Source organism: Carassius carassius, chromosome 47, assembly GCF_963082965.1.
Source record: "Carassius carassius chromosome 47, fCarCar2.1, whole genome shotgun sequence".
Lineage (NCBI taxonomy): Eukaryota > Metazoa > Chordata > Actinopteri > Cypriniformes > Cyprinidae > Carassius > Carassius carassius.
Window position 1 is genome coordinate 7,115,013 of NC_081801.1, and position 16,885 is coordinate 7,131,897.

Genomic DNA, 16,885 nt, shown 5'->3' on the forward strand with positions numbered 1-16,885 from the left:
TTTTACAGTAAAAGGACGCGGAAACCATTTTCATCTTTGTCCTTGAACACTACTGAAACATAATATACTTCCTTTCTTCTGTGGAACACAAGAGAAGACAATTTGTGTGTGTGTGTGTGTGTGTGTGTGTGTGTGTGTGTGTGTGTGTGTGTGTTTGTGTGTGTGTGTGTTTGTTTGTTTTCCATACAATGAAAGTCAGTGGGCTCAAAGTTGTTTTGGACCCCACTGACTGTCATTATATGGACAAAAACAACTGAAACATTAGTCAAAATATCTTCTTTTGGGTTCCAAAGAAGAAAGAAAGCCAGGTTTTGAAATGACAAGAGGGTGAGCAAATTACAGGATTTTTATTTTGGGGTGAACTATCCCTTTAAATGAACATGCTTTCCGAAAATTGAATGTGTATATATAAAACAGTAGGAACTAAAACAGGAAACGCTACATTGAGAGACTGGAAGTCTTTTGTTCTCACATGTGATTAGTTTCATGAAATATCCCCGTTATGGAACAGAAGGATACGTTGGTTCCCTTTGAAACTAATAAGACAATGTGAGCACTCTAATATTTCACCAGATCTATTCAGCGAGGCCAGATGTACCGCATGCCCTACATTAATCATTACTGCTTGAGAATGAGTTGAAAGCGTACACATAAAAACAGTCACTAAAAGAGTCAAGAGCGTCATTAGTCGCAAACATAAAAGAGAGTAAATGTATCCCATCCTTAGCTCCATTTCAAATGCTACAGCTACATCCCTTATTCAGCAAGACAGTGTAGAAAAATCTGTCTTATCTAAAAGTAAAACCCAGAAATAGACATGTTCACTCTTCTTCACTCCTGGAGAGAAAGAGAAGGAAACAGGAAGACACACATATAGAGAATGAGAGAATGCATTTCTCCAGCCACGTGATGCTGTGTCCATAATAAAAAGAGCCCAGTTGAGGGCAGTTGGCATGGCAGGAGCGCTGGAAGGCGAAATCAGGAAAATCAAGGTATGAGGTGCCAACATGGGTGCCACTGGCATCAGCGAGACAAATAAACTGCCAATCTAGATCCCTCACTACAACAATCACTTAAAGGTCTAACAAACCCGGAGGTTAAACATTTACATAAAACATCTCTAGTGTCAGACAAAAGCTTTTATACATCACACCTCTGATTTAAAGTAATATTCCAGATATTGGTTGACAATGCAATGCCATAAACCCATTAAGATTTTATTAAAAATCAGTTTCCATTAAAAACAGTTAGAGCTCAAACAATGTTCTAATAATTTTGACTTAATTTAAGTTTTTACAGAATAATTAATATAATTACTTTTTTTAAATGATAAGCTTCACTTTTCTGTTTTAAAGTCCATGGTAAGCTCCTCAGTGTTGTTTTTTATTTTTATTTTTTTAAATAAAAGGGAAAACGTAATCAACATTGGTAATCAACATTGTATCAGTGTATTAAAGCAAGAATATTACTTTAAAACACTGAAATGCAGCAAAAATAGAAATTAACAGTTAAAAATGACCAGAAATATTCAGGTGATACTCTTTACAGATTTTACTTTCACAAACACACTTCACGATTACAGTTTGCAGGTAGTTCTATTTTAAAAAACATCCAAGTCTCGACACATTAGGGGTTGGCTGCCCTAAGCATACTCTCACTGTGACTCCGTACATTTGCTATTGGCAGATGGCAGATGCAGTCATGGAGTTCTTGTTACTATGCCTATACACCTGCTGGGACACACAGCTATGTTAGAGTTTCCGGCCTTGAATAAAGAGAGAAATGTTTAATTCGGAAGCACAAGGAGTCAAAAAGGACTTGGCTTGCTTAAACAGAACGGTTTCACTATGAAACTGAAATGAAACTGGTTATGAAGTCAGGAATTTCTCAAGATGTTTCATGCCAGGTTTGAGGTCAGTAACAGCAAACTGGTCAACTGGTTCTTATATCTGAACAAACACGAACACAACTATGGAAAATCTTTTATTTTCATAAATAATTAATATACTAATATATGTTATTATTACTTTTATAAAAAGATTCGTTTTTCTGTTTTTCTTTCACTTCCATTGTAAGTCATTGTAAGTTTTTTGAGGTTGACGTCTCCAAAATAGCTTTAAATATTCAAACTTTCTTTCAAAGCTAAACATACCATGGTTCTGTCCCTAGAAGGTACTCAGATGAATTGCTCTAAACTTATCCTGAATACTTAGGAACAGTAATTAAGTATTAAATATTGGGTGGATACTCCTCCAAAATAAAGCATGCTTCATTCATAAATAATGATGTTTGAGGTCTGCGATTCCTGTTATTAAAGGGACAAACAGCCTCTGGCTGAACTTAATGTTTGTGTTCAATAGTGTTTCAAATATTTCGACACAAACAAGGGCGTAGGTACTGTACAGTCGTGGCCAAAAGTTTTGAGAATTAGATAAATATTAGTTTTCAAAAAGTTTGCTACTAAACTGCTTTTAGATCCTTGTTTCAGTTGTTTCTGTGATGTACTGAAATATAATTACAAGCACTTCATACGTTTCAAAGGCTTTTATCGACAATTACATGACATTTATGCAAAGAGTCAGTATTTGCAGTGTTGGCCCTTCTTTTTCAGGACCTCTGCAATTCGACTGGGCATGCTCTCAATCAACTTCTGGGCCAAATCCTGACTGATAGCAGCCCATTCTTTCATAATCACTTCTTGGAGTTTGTCAGAATTAGTGGGTTTCTGTTTGTCCACCCACCTCTTGAGGATTGACCACAAGTTCTCAATGGGATTAAGATCTGGGGAGTTTCCAGGCCATGGACCCAAAATTTCAACATTCTGGCCCCCGAGCCACTTAGTTATCACTTTTGCCTTATGGCACGACGCCCTGAAGCCTTCTTTACAAGAATTGAACCTCTTTCCTTGAAGTTCTTGATGATCCTATAAATTGTTGATTTAGGTGCAATCTTAGTAGCCACAATATCCTTGCCTGTAAAACCATTTTTATGCAACGCAATGGTGGCTGCATGCGTTTCTTTGCAGGTCACCATGGTTAACAATGGAAGAAGAATGATTTCAAGCATCACCCTCCTTTTAACATGTCAAGTCTGCCATTATAACCCAATCAGCCTGACATAATGATCTCCAGCCTTGTGCTCGTCAACATTCTCACCTGAGTTAACAAGACGATTGAAATGATCTCAGCAGGTCCTTTAATGACAGCAATGAAATGCAGTGGAAAGGTTTTTTTGGGATTAAGTTAATTTTCATGGCAAAGAAGGACTATGCAATTCATCTGATCATTCTTCATAACATTCTGGAGTATATGCAAATTGCTATTATAAAAACTTAAGCAGCAACTTTTCCAATTTCCAATATTTATGTATTTCTCAAAACTTTTGGCCACGACTGTACTGCCTGTAAATGTGCTGAATGCCCTGTTATAATGAGGGACAGGAGTGAGTCTTCACAAACACTCAGACAAAGCCAGTATGGGACAGAACAGCATCTTGTTGATATCAGTGGTGTTGCCTTACAGGCCAGTCAGTCCACTGCTAATGAATAGATGGGCTTGTCTATGTGTGTGTCTCTTGAGATACAGAGAGACAAAAGGCTCTAAAGCATTACAAACAAGCTTATCACAATCATTATGCATTTGATACCAGGCTGGATGTAAAGAGAACATGCTTTCTATCATGATCTGTTGACATATTTCCTATTGAAACAGGACGCTGGATGTAGGGCTTCATGATTATCAAAATAAAACCCAAATCTCTTCATCCCATCGCAAAGGCTTCAACTGAATAAAATAAACATGTGTTACACTGATACATGTTTTAGAGTGCAGTGTGGTACTGTGTTTATTCAACACACGCATTAACAGTCTCAGAGCAGGTCAGCTTAAAGTAAATGCTGCTGGACACATAATAATAATAATAATAATAATAATAAATTATTATTATTATTATATGTCAATATTGATATATAAATCACAAAAATTGCCAAGCTTTTCAACACATCAAACCTAGAGCTTTAAAAAAAATATATTTATTTTTATCTAAAAAATAGCAAATAGATTTCGTTAGATTTCAAAATTGATTTCAAAATTCTGCAGCCCTAGTTGAACAGCATAGTTAGAAGGTCTTGCCTTTTGTAATTGCTAATAGTTTAATTTGTGTCACATCCCAGCAAAAACCTCTTCTGTTTTTCTACTGTTGTCGTTTTAGAGAATTTGATGCCCCTTGCAAACAAAAAAAGTCAGAGTTTTGCTGTGTAAGCTAAAAGTATGTTTTAAGTAACTTGTAAACATGGATTCTTCCAGGGGCTTTTTGAGTTTTTTTAATATTTCGGCCTTTGCATATAAAGCAATTTTCTTTGGGTCAAAATTCAATATTTATATCCTAAACAAAACACTGATACTTTCTCTCCACAAATCACACAGGTCTTCAAAGCGCCAAAAGAAAAACTTCATAGTCCAGGGATAGTTCATGCAAAATTTAAATTCGGTCAAAATTTACTCTCCCCCAAGCTGGTCAAAACCTGTATGAACTGCTTTCTTCTGCTGAATACACTAGAATATATTTAAAAGAATTCTGGTAACCAAACAGGTAGCCTTTGACTTTCATAGTGTCTTCCAGCAACTGTTCAGTTGCTCATACAGGTTTGGAACGACATGACAGTGAGTAAATAATGGGAGAATTAAAATTTTGGGGTGAACTATCCCTTTAAATGTACTGGAGACTAGAGTGTTTATATTTGAGATTCCAGCAATCATGTCTTCTTTAGAGTTTCTGTAACTGACTGATTAAGGCTAAAGCCCTTCTTTCATAGTTTCATGTTTCGAGAGATTATACATGACTTCTGCCAAAGCTGAGACGGTCTTGCCTGTTCAGTCTGTTAACCAGTAACCCTATACACTGAATACAGGGTGCGATGTCAATAAGAAAACATCTTTCAACAGAAGGATGTCTCCCTGACAAGACTTTTTATCAAAGCGGCCAAACTAAAAAAAAAAGAGACAGATAAGAAAGCCAAAGCATGAGTCAGCTGCTTTTTAATAAAACATACTGAGCAATGTAGACTGAAAAGCACAGCTGTTCTCGGAGTAACAACATCACATCCTCCACTTTGCAGCAAGACTCTAAAGAAAGTGTTCAGGTCCATTCTGGGTAGTGTAATATGACGTTGATGAGAAACAGGTTTTAACGAATAGAGAAAAAGATGGGAATTTGGATTTGGTCATTTTAACATTTACTTGGCCTCATGAAAAAGGAGAAGTTAACAGAAAATCTCCCTTTTTTGTCATGCAGGTTTAAATTGATGAGGGCAAGAAAATGATGACAGAATTTACATTTTGGATGAACTATGACTATATAGGTTACCCACGATTCAAATCAGCTAGCGGTTTTGTTATGCTAATGCACAATGTCTGCCACATTAGAGGAGCTTTTTGCACATTAAATCAAGGTGAAGGGTGCACTGAGCCAATTCCCAAAGTACTAGCAATGCGGGATGACCTATGGAATTAAAGTGCCAGCAGAGAATTACCAACCACACCGGTCACATGACCTTATCATCCCATATAATAGTGATGTCATCTGTCACGCATTCAACTGATAAACACTCAAGCAGGCAAAAAACTGGCAATCCACAGTGTGATCAAACACAAAGAGGCGTTTTCTCACTGAGGAACAGAAACATTACCACGAAGTGTCGATCATTTTTCATTAGTGTCACAATAAGGGAGGGATTCTAGAGCTGAGTGAAAAAGCACAACAACTTCATGCAACAGATCAGTCTCAAGTGTGTTTTCCCAATAAGAGAAACAATCCAAAGGAAAATACGCTTATAGAGTTGTTTCATCTGAATCTCTTTTTTCCCATGGCGTGTCATTCCGTGAATCTCGCCTACACACGAAAACCAAAAATTTCAGTGAAAACAGTTACAATGCATTCTTTGTACACATTCACTCAGTGTGTAAAGCACCTTGTATAACCTACTTTCTCTTCTCTTTCCCCAGTGACCAGCGATATGCAAAATAGTGGTTAGTGGGGAGAGGGGTTGCCCGAAGTGTTGATTTTCTCACTATTATAACTTTTCTTTTAGACGTTTTCTTAACTTATGGGAGTTGTTACAACTGGGTTGTTTAAAACTTTACCCCCTTGTTAAGAATTTAAAGTTGATAAGGCCCCTAAGTAAAGACAATGGTTTGGGGAGGGGGCAAGGTAGGCTATGTATAGATTAATGTGGGGATTTTATTAAAATATAATTCATTTAATTGTATTACTATATAATGCTTAAACCCTATTTTCGTTTAGGTAACAACAAAAGTTTGGTTATACATTAGAGCGCGCTAAATAAAAGCTCGGAAACTGTACTACATTAGTCACGTGGGCCGCTCGAGAGTATCAAAACACTGATTATTTAGCACCTTATAGTGATTTACATATCACAAAACATTTGATTCAAGAGCTATATGACAACTAACTGTTTAGAGGTGCCACAAGGAAATGTAACTCGAGAATGTCCTTGAATACGACGACTTTAAAAATGTAAACATATAGTCCTATATGTGTTATTAGTATGACCAAGGCACTGACATAATTCAGATAACTTCTTGAAAAACAGGTTTGCGAAATTCGTGGTCGTTCAAGCGTTCTTCCTTTTTTGCTTGGGAGTACATTTAGCCTACATTTAGTCGCGTTTTTGAACGCAAAACGCGTCCTGGTTGAACGCAACAGGACCTTTTCGCCTGTCAGTTCTGAAGGCACGCTCATTCGTGCACGTTTAAAGTTGAAAAAATCAAGTGATGACAAACATCAAAACCCACTTGTTGAAATGTGCTTGAACGATCCAGAAGCGGCTCGGTTGTGCAATCGAACCGAAACCAGTAACGCAGGAGAAACAGGGTGTACACTGACGTTCATTAAAACAAGAGCCAAGATGCTGATGTCCTCCGATCACAGCTCCTATTTCCCATAAATATACATAAACTGTACTGAAACAGACCAGCAAAGGATGCGAATGTCACCATGCAAACACGTAACACGTTCATGCGACACGTCCATGTTGACATACATTTTTTTAACACCCTAATTTTACTTGAACGGGGAGACCCCGAAGCCTGCCAGCTGTGCTGTCCATGCAAATCATTTTTCCAATTGAGAGCATGTGTAAGACACAGCGTCGCTTACCTTTAAACTGTAAGGAGTGGTGTGTTTTAATTCTCACAGTTCCTGATATGGATTCCCCGGGGTTGTAGACCACTTTGTTATTAGTGAAAGTGATCTCGAATTCCTGAAGCTTTCCCATGTCGTTCAGAAGCACCACTCAAACCCTCACGGAAAATGAGATCGTCGGTAAACTAAGGGGTAATCGCGGCCAGTTTCACGTCCCACCTGCGGCTCTCATGTCCCCGCCCATCCAAGAGCGCTGACGTCATCGGGACAGTCAGACTCACCCTGCTCTTTATGATCCTAGGGTTGTTTCAAATAATCGTGTGATGACATAATGTATTTAATATTTCCTTTGAATGAACCTATCTATCTATCTATCTATCTATCTATCTATCTATCTATCTATCTATCTATCTAAAAAAAGCTTAAAAAATAAGTGGTAATTCATAATATTATAAATAATAATAATTAAAATCAAGATTATGCCAAATTAAATTTCCTTAAAAAAGAAAACTTTCTTGCTTACACCACATGCATATTTTCGACTTTTGAAGCACCTCAAAAATATCCAGATTTATTCAGAATATTGAAAACATGTTCCTTATTGATTAGGTGTATTCAAGTAATCTGTATTGTTGAATTTGTGTATTTTTGAATTACTAAAAGCAATATATATATTACCATAACCAACCAAATCAGCAAAAATCCATAAATCTATCTGCCATATGCAATTGATAAAACTGAACAGTAATCCCTTCAGCCATTGTTCTAGGAATAATAAATTCACCTCATGATGGGGACTGAACACTCCTGGGCTCAACAGATCACTCATTTGCTGAAAATAGAAGACCCTTAAAACCCATCTCCTGTGCCTGCTGACAACAGCATTTCTTTTTCTGCTTCGTGGGCATAACAGAAAAAAATAGCAACTTTATTAATGTCACTCAAGAGATTTAAAGAATTATGTCAAATTGGTATTTGTTCTAACACTTATGTGAAAGAGAGAGAAAATCAGTGCTATAGGCTAACCAACATCAGCATCTAATAAGATTTATTGCATCGAGCATCAGGCTTTATATATAGTAGCTATAGAAGTTTCACTGGAAGAATAGCTGTAAGATAATAATAGATAATACATTCTATAATATATAATACAATGGATAATAGATAATGATACATTTAATTAACAATGCATTGTATGATATTTAAAAAAGCAAATCAACTTATGGAAAAAGGCAACATAGCCTACATATTAAAGATGGCCTATTCTAGAGGGGGGAAAATATCATATTTTTTTCTGTACTAAATAGGCTATCATGTTTTATGGATGTTTAGATATTTTACTGGAAAACAAGACTGAGATAATGATTAATAAATTAAGTTATTAAAACATTTGAGTAAACTTTTTTTTAACAAACACGTTATTTTCCAACTAAATTGAGAAATCAGTAACACTTGAAACATTTAGGTTTGTTCAAAGTGTTACCTGAGTTCTAAACACTTGCCTATTACGCCCCCTAACGGACACACAAAATAACAGCATAACAATTGTCATTCGATTCCACTTATTTTAACATGTACAAAAACGGTCATGCTGCTTGATGTTGTAAGTAATAATTGTTGTCACATTATTAGAATGTAACTTAGTTCTAGCGTTTACTGCACTTCGTTATTCTTTTAATGAATTGGTCAAGTCTGGTCCAGCCAAAAAGGTGTAGGAGAGTATACAGTATTCTTTGCTCCATTCCAAACCAGAGGAGAAGCTCTTTGACCTTCTCCATGATCTTGGTACGATGGTTCGATTCGAAGATAAAAATTTGGATAAGGATTTGGGTAATACGTATGAGCAGTTTTACAATGTTTACACACATTTACATTTATGCATACATCATGCTCCCCCAGCTCCTCCAACATTAACAATTTGTAGGCAATTGCCTGCAAAACTCATTCAAATGTTCAAACTATATTTGAAACTACATTGTTCCAAAGAAGAAAGAGTGAAATTATCTGTTTTGGTGTGAATCATCTCTGTAAATCTGATCTTAGGTCACTACAAATGGGAAGTTGGGCCAAGTTTTTATTCATGCATTTCTGTTGAACAGAAATGGAACAATGTGTCCCTGCATGAAGGAGAGGAGTTCAGTATTAAATGTGGCAGTGAGTTTCTTGTGTGGCCACCAGCTGCCTTAAGTATTACAGTGCATCTCATTCTCGTGGACTACACCAGATTTGCCAGTTGCAATGACATGTTTTGCCACTCTTTCACAGAGAGATTCGCAAGTTCTCAAACATGTCTGGGGGGCCCAGTGCTTCCTGGTTCCATCACTTCCCCGGGATATATTTACGTGATGTAAAGGAAAATGGAACTCATTGGATCAGGTGATGTTCTGCTCCAAGATCCATTTCCAATGCTTGCATGCCCATTGTTGGAGCATTTGACAGTGGACAGGGGTCATCACAGGTATTCTGATTGGTTTGTGGCTACACAGCCCCATACACAGCAGAGTGTGTCGCAATGGGTGAGACATTTCTCCCATAACCATCATTAAAATTTTGTGTGATTGTGCCACAGTAGACCTTCTGTTGGCTTGGACTAGACAGGATAACCTTTGTTGCCCTTATGCATAGATGAGCCTCGGGCACCCAACACCCTGTTGCCAACCCACAAGCCTTGCTGTTTCAGAGATATCTTGATGCAGTCACCTTGCTATAACAATTTTGCCCTTGTCAAAGTTGCTTAGATATTTATTGCTACCCATTTCTCCTGCATCTAACACATTGATTATAAGAACTGACTGTCTGCTTGCTATCTTATCCAACCAGATCTTAATATGTGGCCTTTTTAGGAGATGATCAATGACATTCACTTCACCTGTGACTGACTGGTCATAATGTTTTGGCTCATCATATATGTGTGTGAGTGTGTGTACATGTGCAAAGTGTTCACACACGCATGCACACACACACAGTTTCAGTTTACAACCCGAATTCCGGAAAAGTTGGGACGTTTTTTAAAATTTTAATAAAATGAAAACTAAAAGACTTTCAAATCACATGAGTCAATATTTTATTCACAATAGAACATAGATAACATAGCAAATGTTTAAACTGAGAAAGTTTACAATTTTATGCACAAAATGAGCTCATTTCAATTTTGATTTCTGCTACAGGTCTCAAAATAGTTGGGACGGGGCATGTTTACCATGGTGTAGCATCTCCTTTTCTTTTCAAAACAGTTTGAAGACGTCTGGGCATTGAGGCTATGAGTTGCTGGAGTTTTGCTGTTGGAATTTGGTCCCATTCTTGCCTTATATAGATTTCCAGCTGCTGAAGAGTTCGTGGTCGTCTTTGACGTATTTTTTGTTTAATGATGCGCCAAATGTTCTCTATAGGTGAAAGATCTGGACTGCAGGCAGGCCAGGTTAGCACCCGGACTCTTCTACGACGAAGCCATGCTGTTGTTATAGCTGCAGTATGTGGTTTTGCATTGTCCTGCTGAAATAAACAAGGCCTTCCCTGAAATAGACGTTGTTTGGAGGGAAGCATATGTTGCTCTAAAACCTTTATATACCTTTCAGCATTCACAGAGCCTTCCAAAACATGCAAGCTGCCCATACCGTATGCACTTATGCACCCCCATACCATCAGAGATGCTGGCTTTTGAACTGAACGCTGATAACATGCTGGAAGGTCTCTCTCCTCTTTAGCCCGGAGGACACGGCGTCCGTGATTTCCAACAAGAATGTCAAATTTGGACTCGTCTGACCATAAAACACTATTCCACTTTGAAATAGTCCATTTTAAATGAGCCTTGGCCCACAGGACACGACGGCGCTTGTGGACCATGTTCACATATGGCTTCCTTTTTGCATGATAGAGCTTTAGTTGGCATCTGCTGATGGCACGGCGGATTGTGTTTACTGACAGTGGTTTCTGAAAGTATTCCTGGGCCCATTTAGTAATGTCATTGACACAATCATGACGATGAGTGATGCAGTGTCGTCTGAGAGCCCGAAGACCACGGGCATCCAATAAAGGTCTCCGGCCTTGTCCCTTACGCACAGAGATTTCTCCAGTTTCTCTGAATCTTTTGATGATGTTATGCACTGTAGATGATGAGATTTGCAAAGCCTTTGCAATTTGACGTTGAGGAACATTGTTTTTAAAGTTTTCCACAATTTTTTTACGCAGTCTTTCACAGATTGGAGAGCCTCTGCCCATCTTTACTTCTGAGAGACTCTGCTTCTCTAAGACAAAAGCTTTTATAGCTAATCATGTTACAGACCTGATATCAATTAACTTAATTAATCACTAGATGTTCTCCCAGCTGAATATTTTCAAAACTGCTTGCTTTTTTAGCCATTTGTTGCCCCCGTGCCAACTTTTTTGAGACCTGTAGCAGGCATTAAATTTTAAATGAGCTAATTAAGTGGATAAAAGTGTAAAATTTCTCAGTTTAAACATTTGCTACGTTATCTATGTTCTATTGTGAATAAAATATTGGCTCATGTGATTTGAAATTCCTTTAGTTTTCATTTTATTAAAATTTAAAAAACGTCCCAACTTTTCCGGAATTCGGGTTGTATTAGTACAGAATTTATCTGTAAATAATGTATGTGCAGGTCTCCTCTGTTTGAATGATGGGTGCGCTATGGTTATTCATGCTTAAGAAAAAAACTACCATTCAAAAGTATGGGGTCATTAAGATTGTATTTTATAATGTTACAAAAGATGTTTCACCAAATCAGCATATTACAGTTATTTCTGAAGGATCATGTGACACTACATACTGGAATTATGGCTGCTGGAAATTCACCTTTGCCATCACAAGATTAAATTAAATTATTAAAAATATGTTATAATTTTTTTTTTATTGTAATAATATTGCCAACATTTTCTTGCTTTTACTGTTTTTTTTTTTAATTAATGCATTTTATTTTTCAAATAGCTTTTTTATTTTACAAATAAATCGAAACCATGTGTCATAAAACATTCTTTTAAGAAGAACAGTTTAAAATGTATAGAGTGTAAATACATTTTCCAAAATTGTGTTATTTAAGTTCATGGGTATCTTCCTCCTCTTCCAGCATGCATGTGCGGGCCATTGCGCAGGTCACAGCATATGGGTCACAGTTGGCAGCAGGACGACGGTCCTCAAAGTAACCGCATTTTTCCTGACCCACCTGACGGGGGATACGGATGCTGGCCCCGCGGTTAGCAACACCTGCTGAGAAATCATGGATGCTGGAGGTCTCGTGGTGACCTGTGAGGCGCAGTTTGTTATCTTCTCCACCATGTGGGTCGTAGACACGAATATGCTCTGCATGACGCTTGCTCAGTTTCTCAATGGCTTTATCAATGTGCCTGATGCAGAGAAAAGAATCATGGAGGTCAGTATATAGTCACTCCAAGGATGACTATAATGGTAATGGAAGTTCACATCACAACTTTATTGATAACGACACAGAAGAACAATATAGCTGGAATCACTGTGAGAACAATTAGTGTAAATGGGCTTTAACACAACTCTGTCTGTTTTTAGGTGTCTTTAGTCTTTCTGTGACTTATGAGTGTGTGTATAACTCAGTACATACTCAATTCCTCCTTGTTCTCTCATTTGCACTGTGCTCACATTGATGTGGCAACCGGCTCCGTTCCAGTCTCCTGTCATGGGTTTTGGATCCAGAGTGGCCACCACTCCAAAATCTTCACACACCCTGTATAGCAGGAAACGTGCCATCCATAGATGATCTCCCATCTCAATTCCTTCACATGGACCCACCTGGAACTCCCACTGCAGAGAGAGAAATCTATCCAGACTGGCCATTCAGAACACGATGCCTAGTAACTGTAATTTAATGGTAGTTACCTGAGAGGGCATGACCTCTGCATTAGTGCCACTGATTTTGATGCCAGCATACAGACAGGCTTTATAATGACACTCCACAATGTCTCTGCCAAAAGCTCTGTCAGCACCAACACTGCAGTAATACAGACCTGACAGAAAAGAGACATAACATAAGAAACATAAAAAACATTGCCATCTTTTAAATATAAAGATGTCACAGACGGCACTTCATTTGTATAATCGGACATGTAAAATTCTAAAAATAAAAATGTTAAAGTTTTTTTTTCCATATAATGACCATGGAAGTTTATATTGAAATTTTTAGATATCTTTAGACCATAGTGAATTAAATTCATCCATAGAGCAGTATCATCTATCAATGTACCATTAGTTTAAAGGTGCTGTAAGTGATTGTTTTCTTATATTCCAATGCTCTTCAACCACACATCTTGCCTAAATCCTAAACTGTAAGCTAACCAAGACATGCAATTTTGTTTTACAAACTGAAAGTGTTTTCTAATTGACCATGGCCTGCTTCCAGGTTCTTCTTCGGTGTTTACCAAAACCGGCGTGGTTTCTCATCATACAGATTTTAGTGATATCTGCCAGGTAGGAGGAACATTTGTAATATGTTTGGCATTCAAAAAATCTTTCCAGCAGCTTGATACAATATTTAACCTTGTGGTTTGGGGAATCCAAGCCTGGGCCAGCCATAAGGGTGTCCATCCACTCCAAAAAGAGTATATTCCTGCTCCATGCCAAACCAGGGGTGAAGGTCTTTGACCTTCTCCATGACCTTGTTACAGCAGTTACGGTGGTTCGATTCTGAAAGAAAACATTTTTTTTCCGTCCGTTTAATTTGTTTTATCACTACGAGAAATTGTGTAACTCAAATTAATTTCTGTATTTTAACTGTACAAAATTGGGTGTTTATAAAACTCTTAACAAAAAAGGTTTGTACTGTAGTTGGAATGTCTTTTTAAAGTGTCATTTATTTACTTAACTAAAAACTAAAATGTTAACTTCAAATGTTAAATGAATCTGACATAAATATAGCTATTAATGAAATTAGATAAAATGATGTCTTGAGTTACATCAACAACTCCAAAAAAAAAAGAGTTTTACACATGCTACTGTAAAACTGGCAAAAGTTAAACAGTGTAATCATATGCCGGGAAGGCGGCGAATGGGACTCACCAGCTATACTTGTTAATCTGACTTAAAAAAAATGTATAATACCTCATATTTAAAAATCTGCACTGAGATGCATTATTGAGAAAAAATTATCATTTATTTTTCTAACTACATAATTATTATAGTGGATAAATTCTACCTGCAGGTTCTCGGGTGTGCTTGAGCACCTCACATAGCACCAGTTTGTTCGGGTCCAAGAGGAAGGGGTCCCTGAACATGCACACAGGAATCAGTAGCATGTCACTGTTGTGTCCTTTAGACTGACCCGTGCTGGAACCATCGAAATTCCATTCTGGTATATCTGTCAAATAACAACAACAAAAAAAAAAAAAAAAAGAATAATTAAAACGTTCAAGATAAAGAAAGTGAAACCAGTCTACACTTTGCTACCAGCAACGCTCTTTGGTTCTGAATCCATGGTTCGAGTCTTGTTACGCAGACCCTCTCCAGAGCCATCGATCCAGACGTAAGTGACCTGACAGAAGTTTCCCTGGGGCAGACTGAGATACTGCTGCCGCAGGGCCTTGTTGAGACTAGAGCTGTCTGATACATAAGACATACTGGATCAGATGTACAGGAAACAACGAACCTGGAGAAATAAAACAAGACAAAAACTTTGTGTTAATGTAGTGCATTTCAATGGTTTTTTTTCCAAAGATGATCTTTTTGTATAATAACCAGGAGCAAGTTACTTGTCTGATTGTTATACATTCCTCAAAATGAAAGTAAAGAGACAAGTCATAAGCCAACTTTCAACAATGTAGGATTTTAGAGAAAACACAGAATAGAAAAACAAAGAAAAAGACTTATTGTTTTGTAGTGGCTGTTTAAGTATTAATGACATTAAATATTCAATTAAAAAATATTCTTCTGTCTACTGAGAGTATGATATCATAAGATAAATAATTATTTTTATTATTAAAAATTGTATTGATTGCAATAGCAAGCAACAAACAAAATCTCAATGCTCTTTAATGTAGCAAATTAATTGTACAAATCAAAGATGACTTACTCAGAGGTGTATATTTAACTCCACTTCATATGAAGACTGACACACTGGGTAATGAAACAGGCAAATCTAAGGCAGCCTTTTATCGAGGTTATGTTGTATAGATGACGTAGATAATATGGATGATTTCCTACCTTCCCTTCGTGAGATAGTAAAAACAACAACTCAAAAAAACCTGTTCTAAACTTTGTGCACTAACTTTAAAAATACATTGATTGTTTGTTGGAATGCATCACTTTGTTATAGTCTAATGTATCTTCATACGATATTAGAGACTTAAGAATGACCAGTGTGTTCACTGACAAATAAACCAACTCAACGCTTTTCTCACCTCAGCTCCCATGAACACACAATTACACATGATGCTTATTGAGAGATTTTTTTTCCACTGCACAGAGACATCAGCACAAAGAAAGCACTGAGGACCAGAGGTTAGCATCTGATGTGCCAATATACAAACAAGAGTCCCAAACCTGCTGAAATGGTCATTGCTGTAATAACCTGATTATAAATGCTGATTAAACAAACACATACAAGCAAAAATGCAAAGATGAAGCAAAAACAGCCTCTATGATTTAAAAAGAAACTGCTTGTGTGCATCTTAGTACATAGAAGCACTACTCATTTTAATAGGCCACTAAAACACTGTAGGGTAATTACTCTACAAACAAGCAAAACATGCATAAGCAACATGTTGAAGATATTTGCAGCTAAAAATAACTAAAAATAAACCAAAACAAGTCAAACTAAATAGAAAGTCTAGTATCAGCTACAATCTTTGTCTCAGTATCAATGGTTTAAGCCTTTTCACACAGCCCCTTCAATATATATATATATATATATATATATATATATATATATATATATATATATATATATATATATATATATATATATATCTATATATATATATATACATTATGATATAATATAATATAATATAATAATTTTGCACTGCAAAACTGTTTATTTTTTTATACTCAGTATTTTTGACATGTTTTCCGGTGGAAATATCAAAAATAAATAAATAAATAAATAAACCAAGACAGATTTACTTGAGAAACAAAGTGTATATAAATCACTAAATAAGTGATTTTATGCTTAATTAATTCAAAGGAGAACAGAATTATTTTTCTAACCCCACAGATGAAATTTTTTTCTTGTTTTAACCAAAATTCACTAAATTTTGATATACGTTTCAGAAAACAAGACTACAAAAATTGTCGAGTTATTTTGCCTCTTAAACGTATGTTAATTTAAGAGTGTTTTTGAACTGGAAAACAAGACAAACATTTGAACCTCACTGAACACTTTTGGGATTAATTGGAACAGCAATTGCAAGCCATACTTTATCACCCAACTTTAATGATGCTTTTGTGTTTGAATAGAAGCAAATCTCCTTTGCCATGTTCCAACATTCAATGGAGAACCACCACAGAAGAGTGATAGCTGTTATGGATGGTCACTTCTCGGATTTGACATGAAATGTTGACTTGTACTGTACATTCACTATGGGTGCGGTGTCTGGGTGTCCTTTTGGCTAAATCAATAGAACAAATAAAAACATTTACTGGCAGAGAACAAAAGAAAATATGAGAAAAGATAAAGATGATGACATGTATCCTTTAATGCAACCAGTTTTCCTGATCCATCTGCATTCTTGTCAAGCTGTGGTA

The 16,885-nt window shown here is 36.6% G+C and overlaps 2 protein-coding genes across 2 annotated transcripts in view; both read right to left on the reverse strand.

Annotated features, from left to right (window-relative positions):
- The window catches only part of LOC132130528 (arrestin domain-containing protein 1-like), a 30,770-nt gene extending 23,378 nt beyond the window's left edge, over positions 1-7,392 (reverse strand). Inside the window, exon 1 of the mRNA XM_059542250.1 lies at positions 7,177-7,392. Coding sequence (XP_059398233.1) covers positions 7,177-7,294 — 118 coding nt within the window. The 5' untranslated portion in view covers positions 7,295-7,392. The remainder of the gene's footprint in view (positions 1-7,176) is intronic.
- A 4,476-nt stretch (positions 7,393-11,868) lies between these two features.
- Positions 11,869-15,311, reverse strand: LOC132130559 (glutamine synthetase-like). The gene is made up of 7 exons (XM_059542303.1): positions 15,213-15,311; positions 14,591-14,789; positions 14,340-14,501; positions 13,685-13,831; positions 13,028-13,155; positions 12,753-12,952; positions 11,869-12,522 (listed from the first exon to the last, which is right to left on the reverse strand). Exons 2-7 carry the CDS (start codon positions 14,757-14,759, stop codon positions 12,210-12,212), a joined length of 1,119 nt encoding a protein of 372 aa, XP_059398286.1. The 5' UTR covers positions 14,760-14,789; positions 15,213-15,311; the 3' UTR covers positions 11,869-12,209.
- Between the last annotated feature and the right edge of the window lie 1,574 nt (positions 15,312-16,885).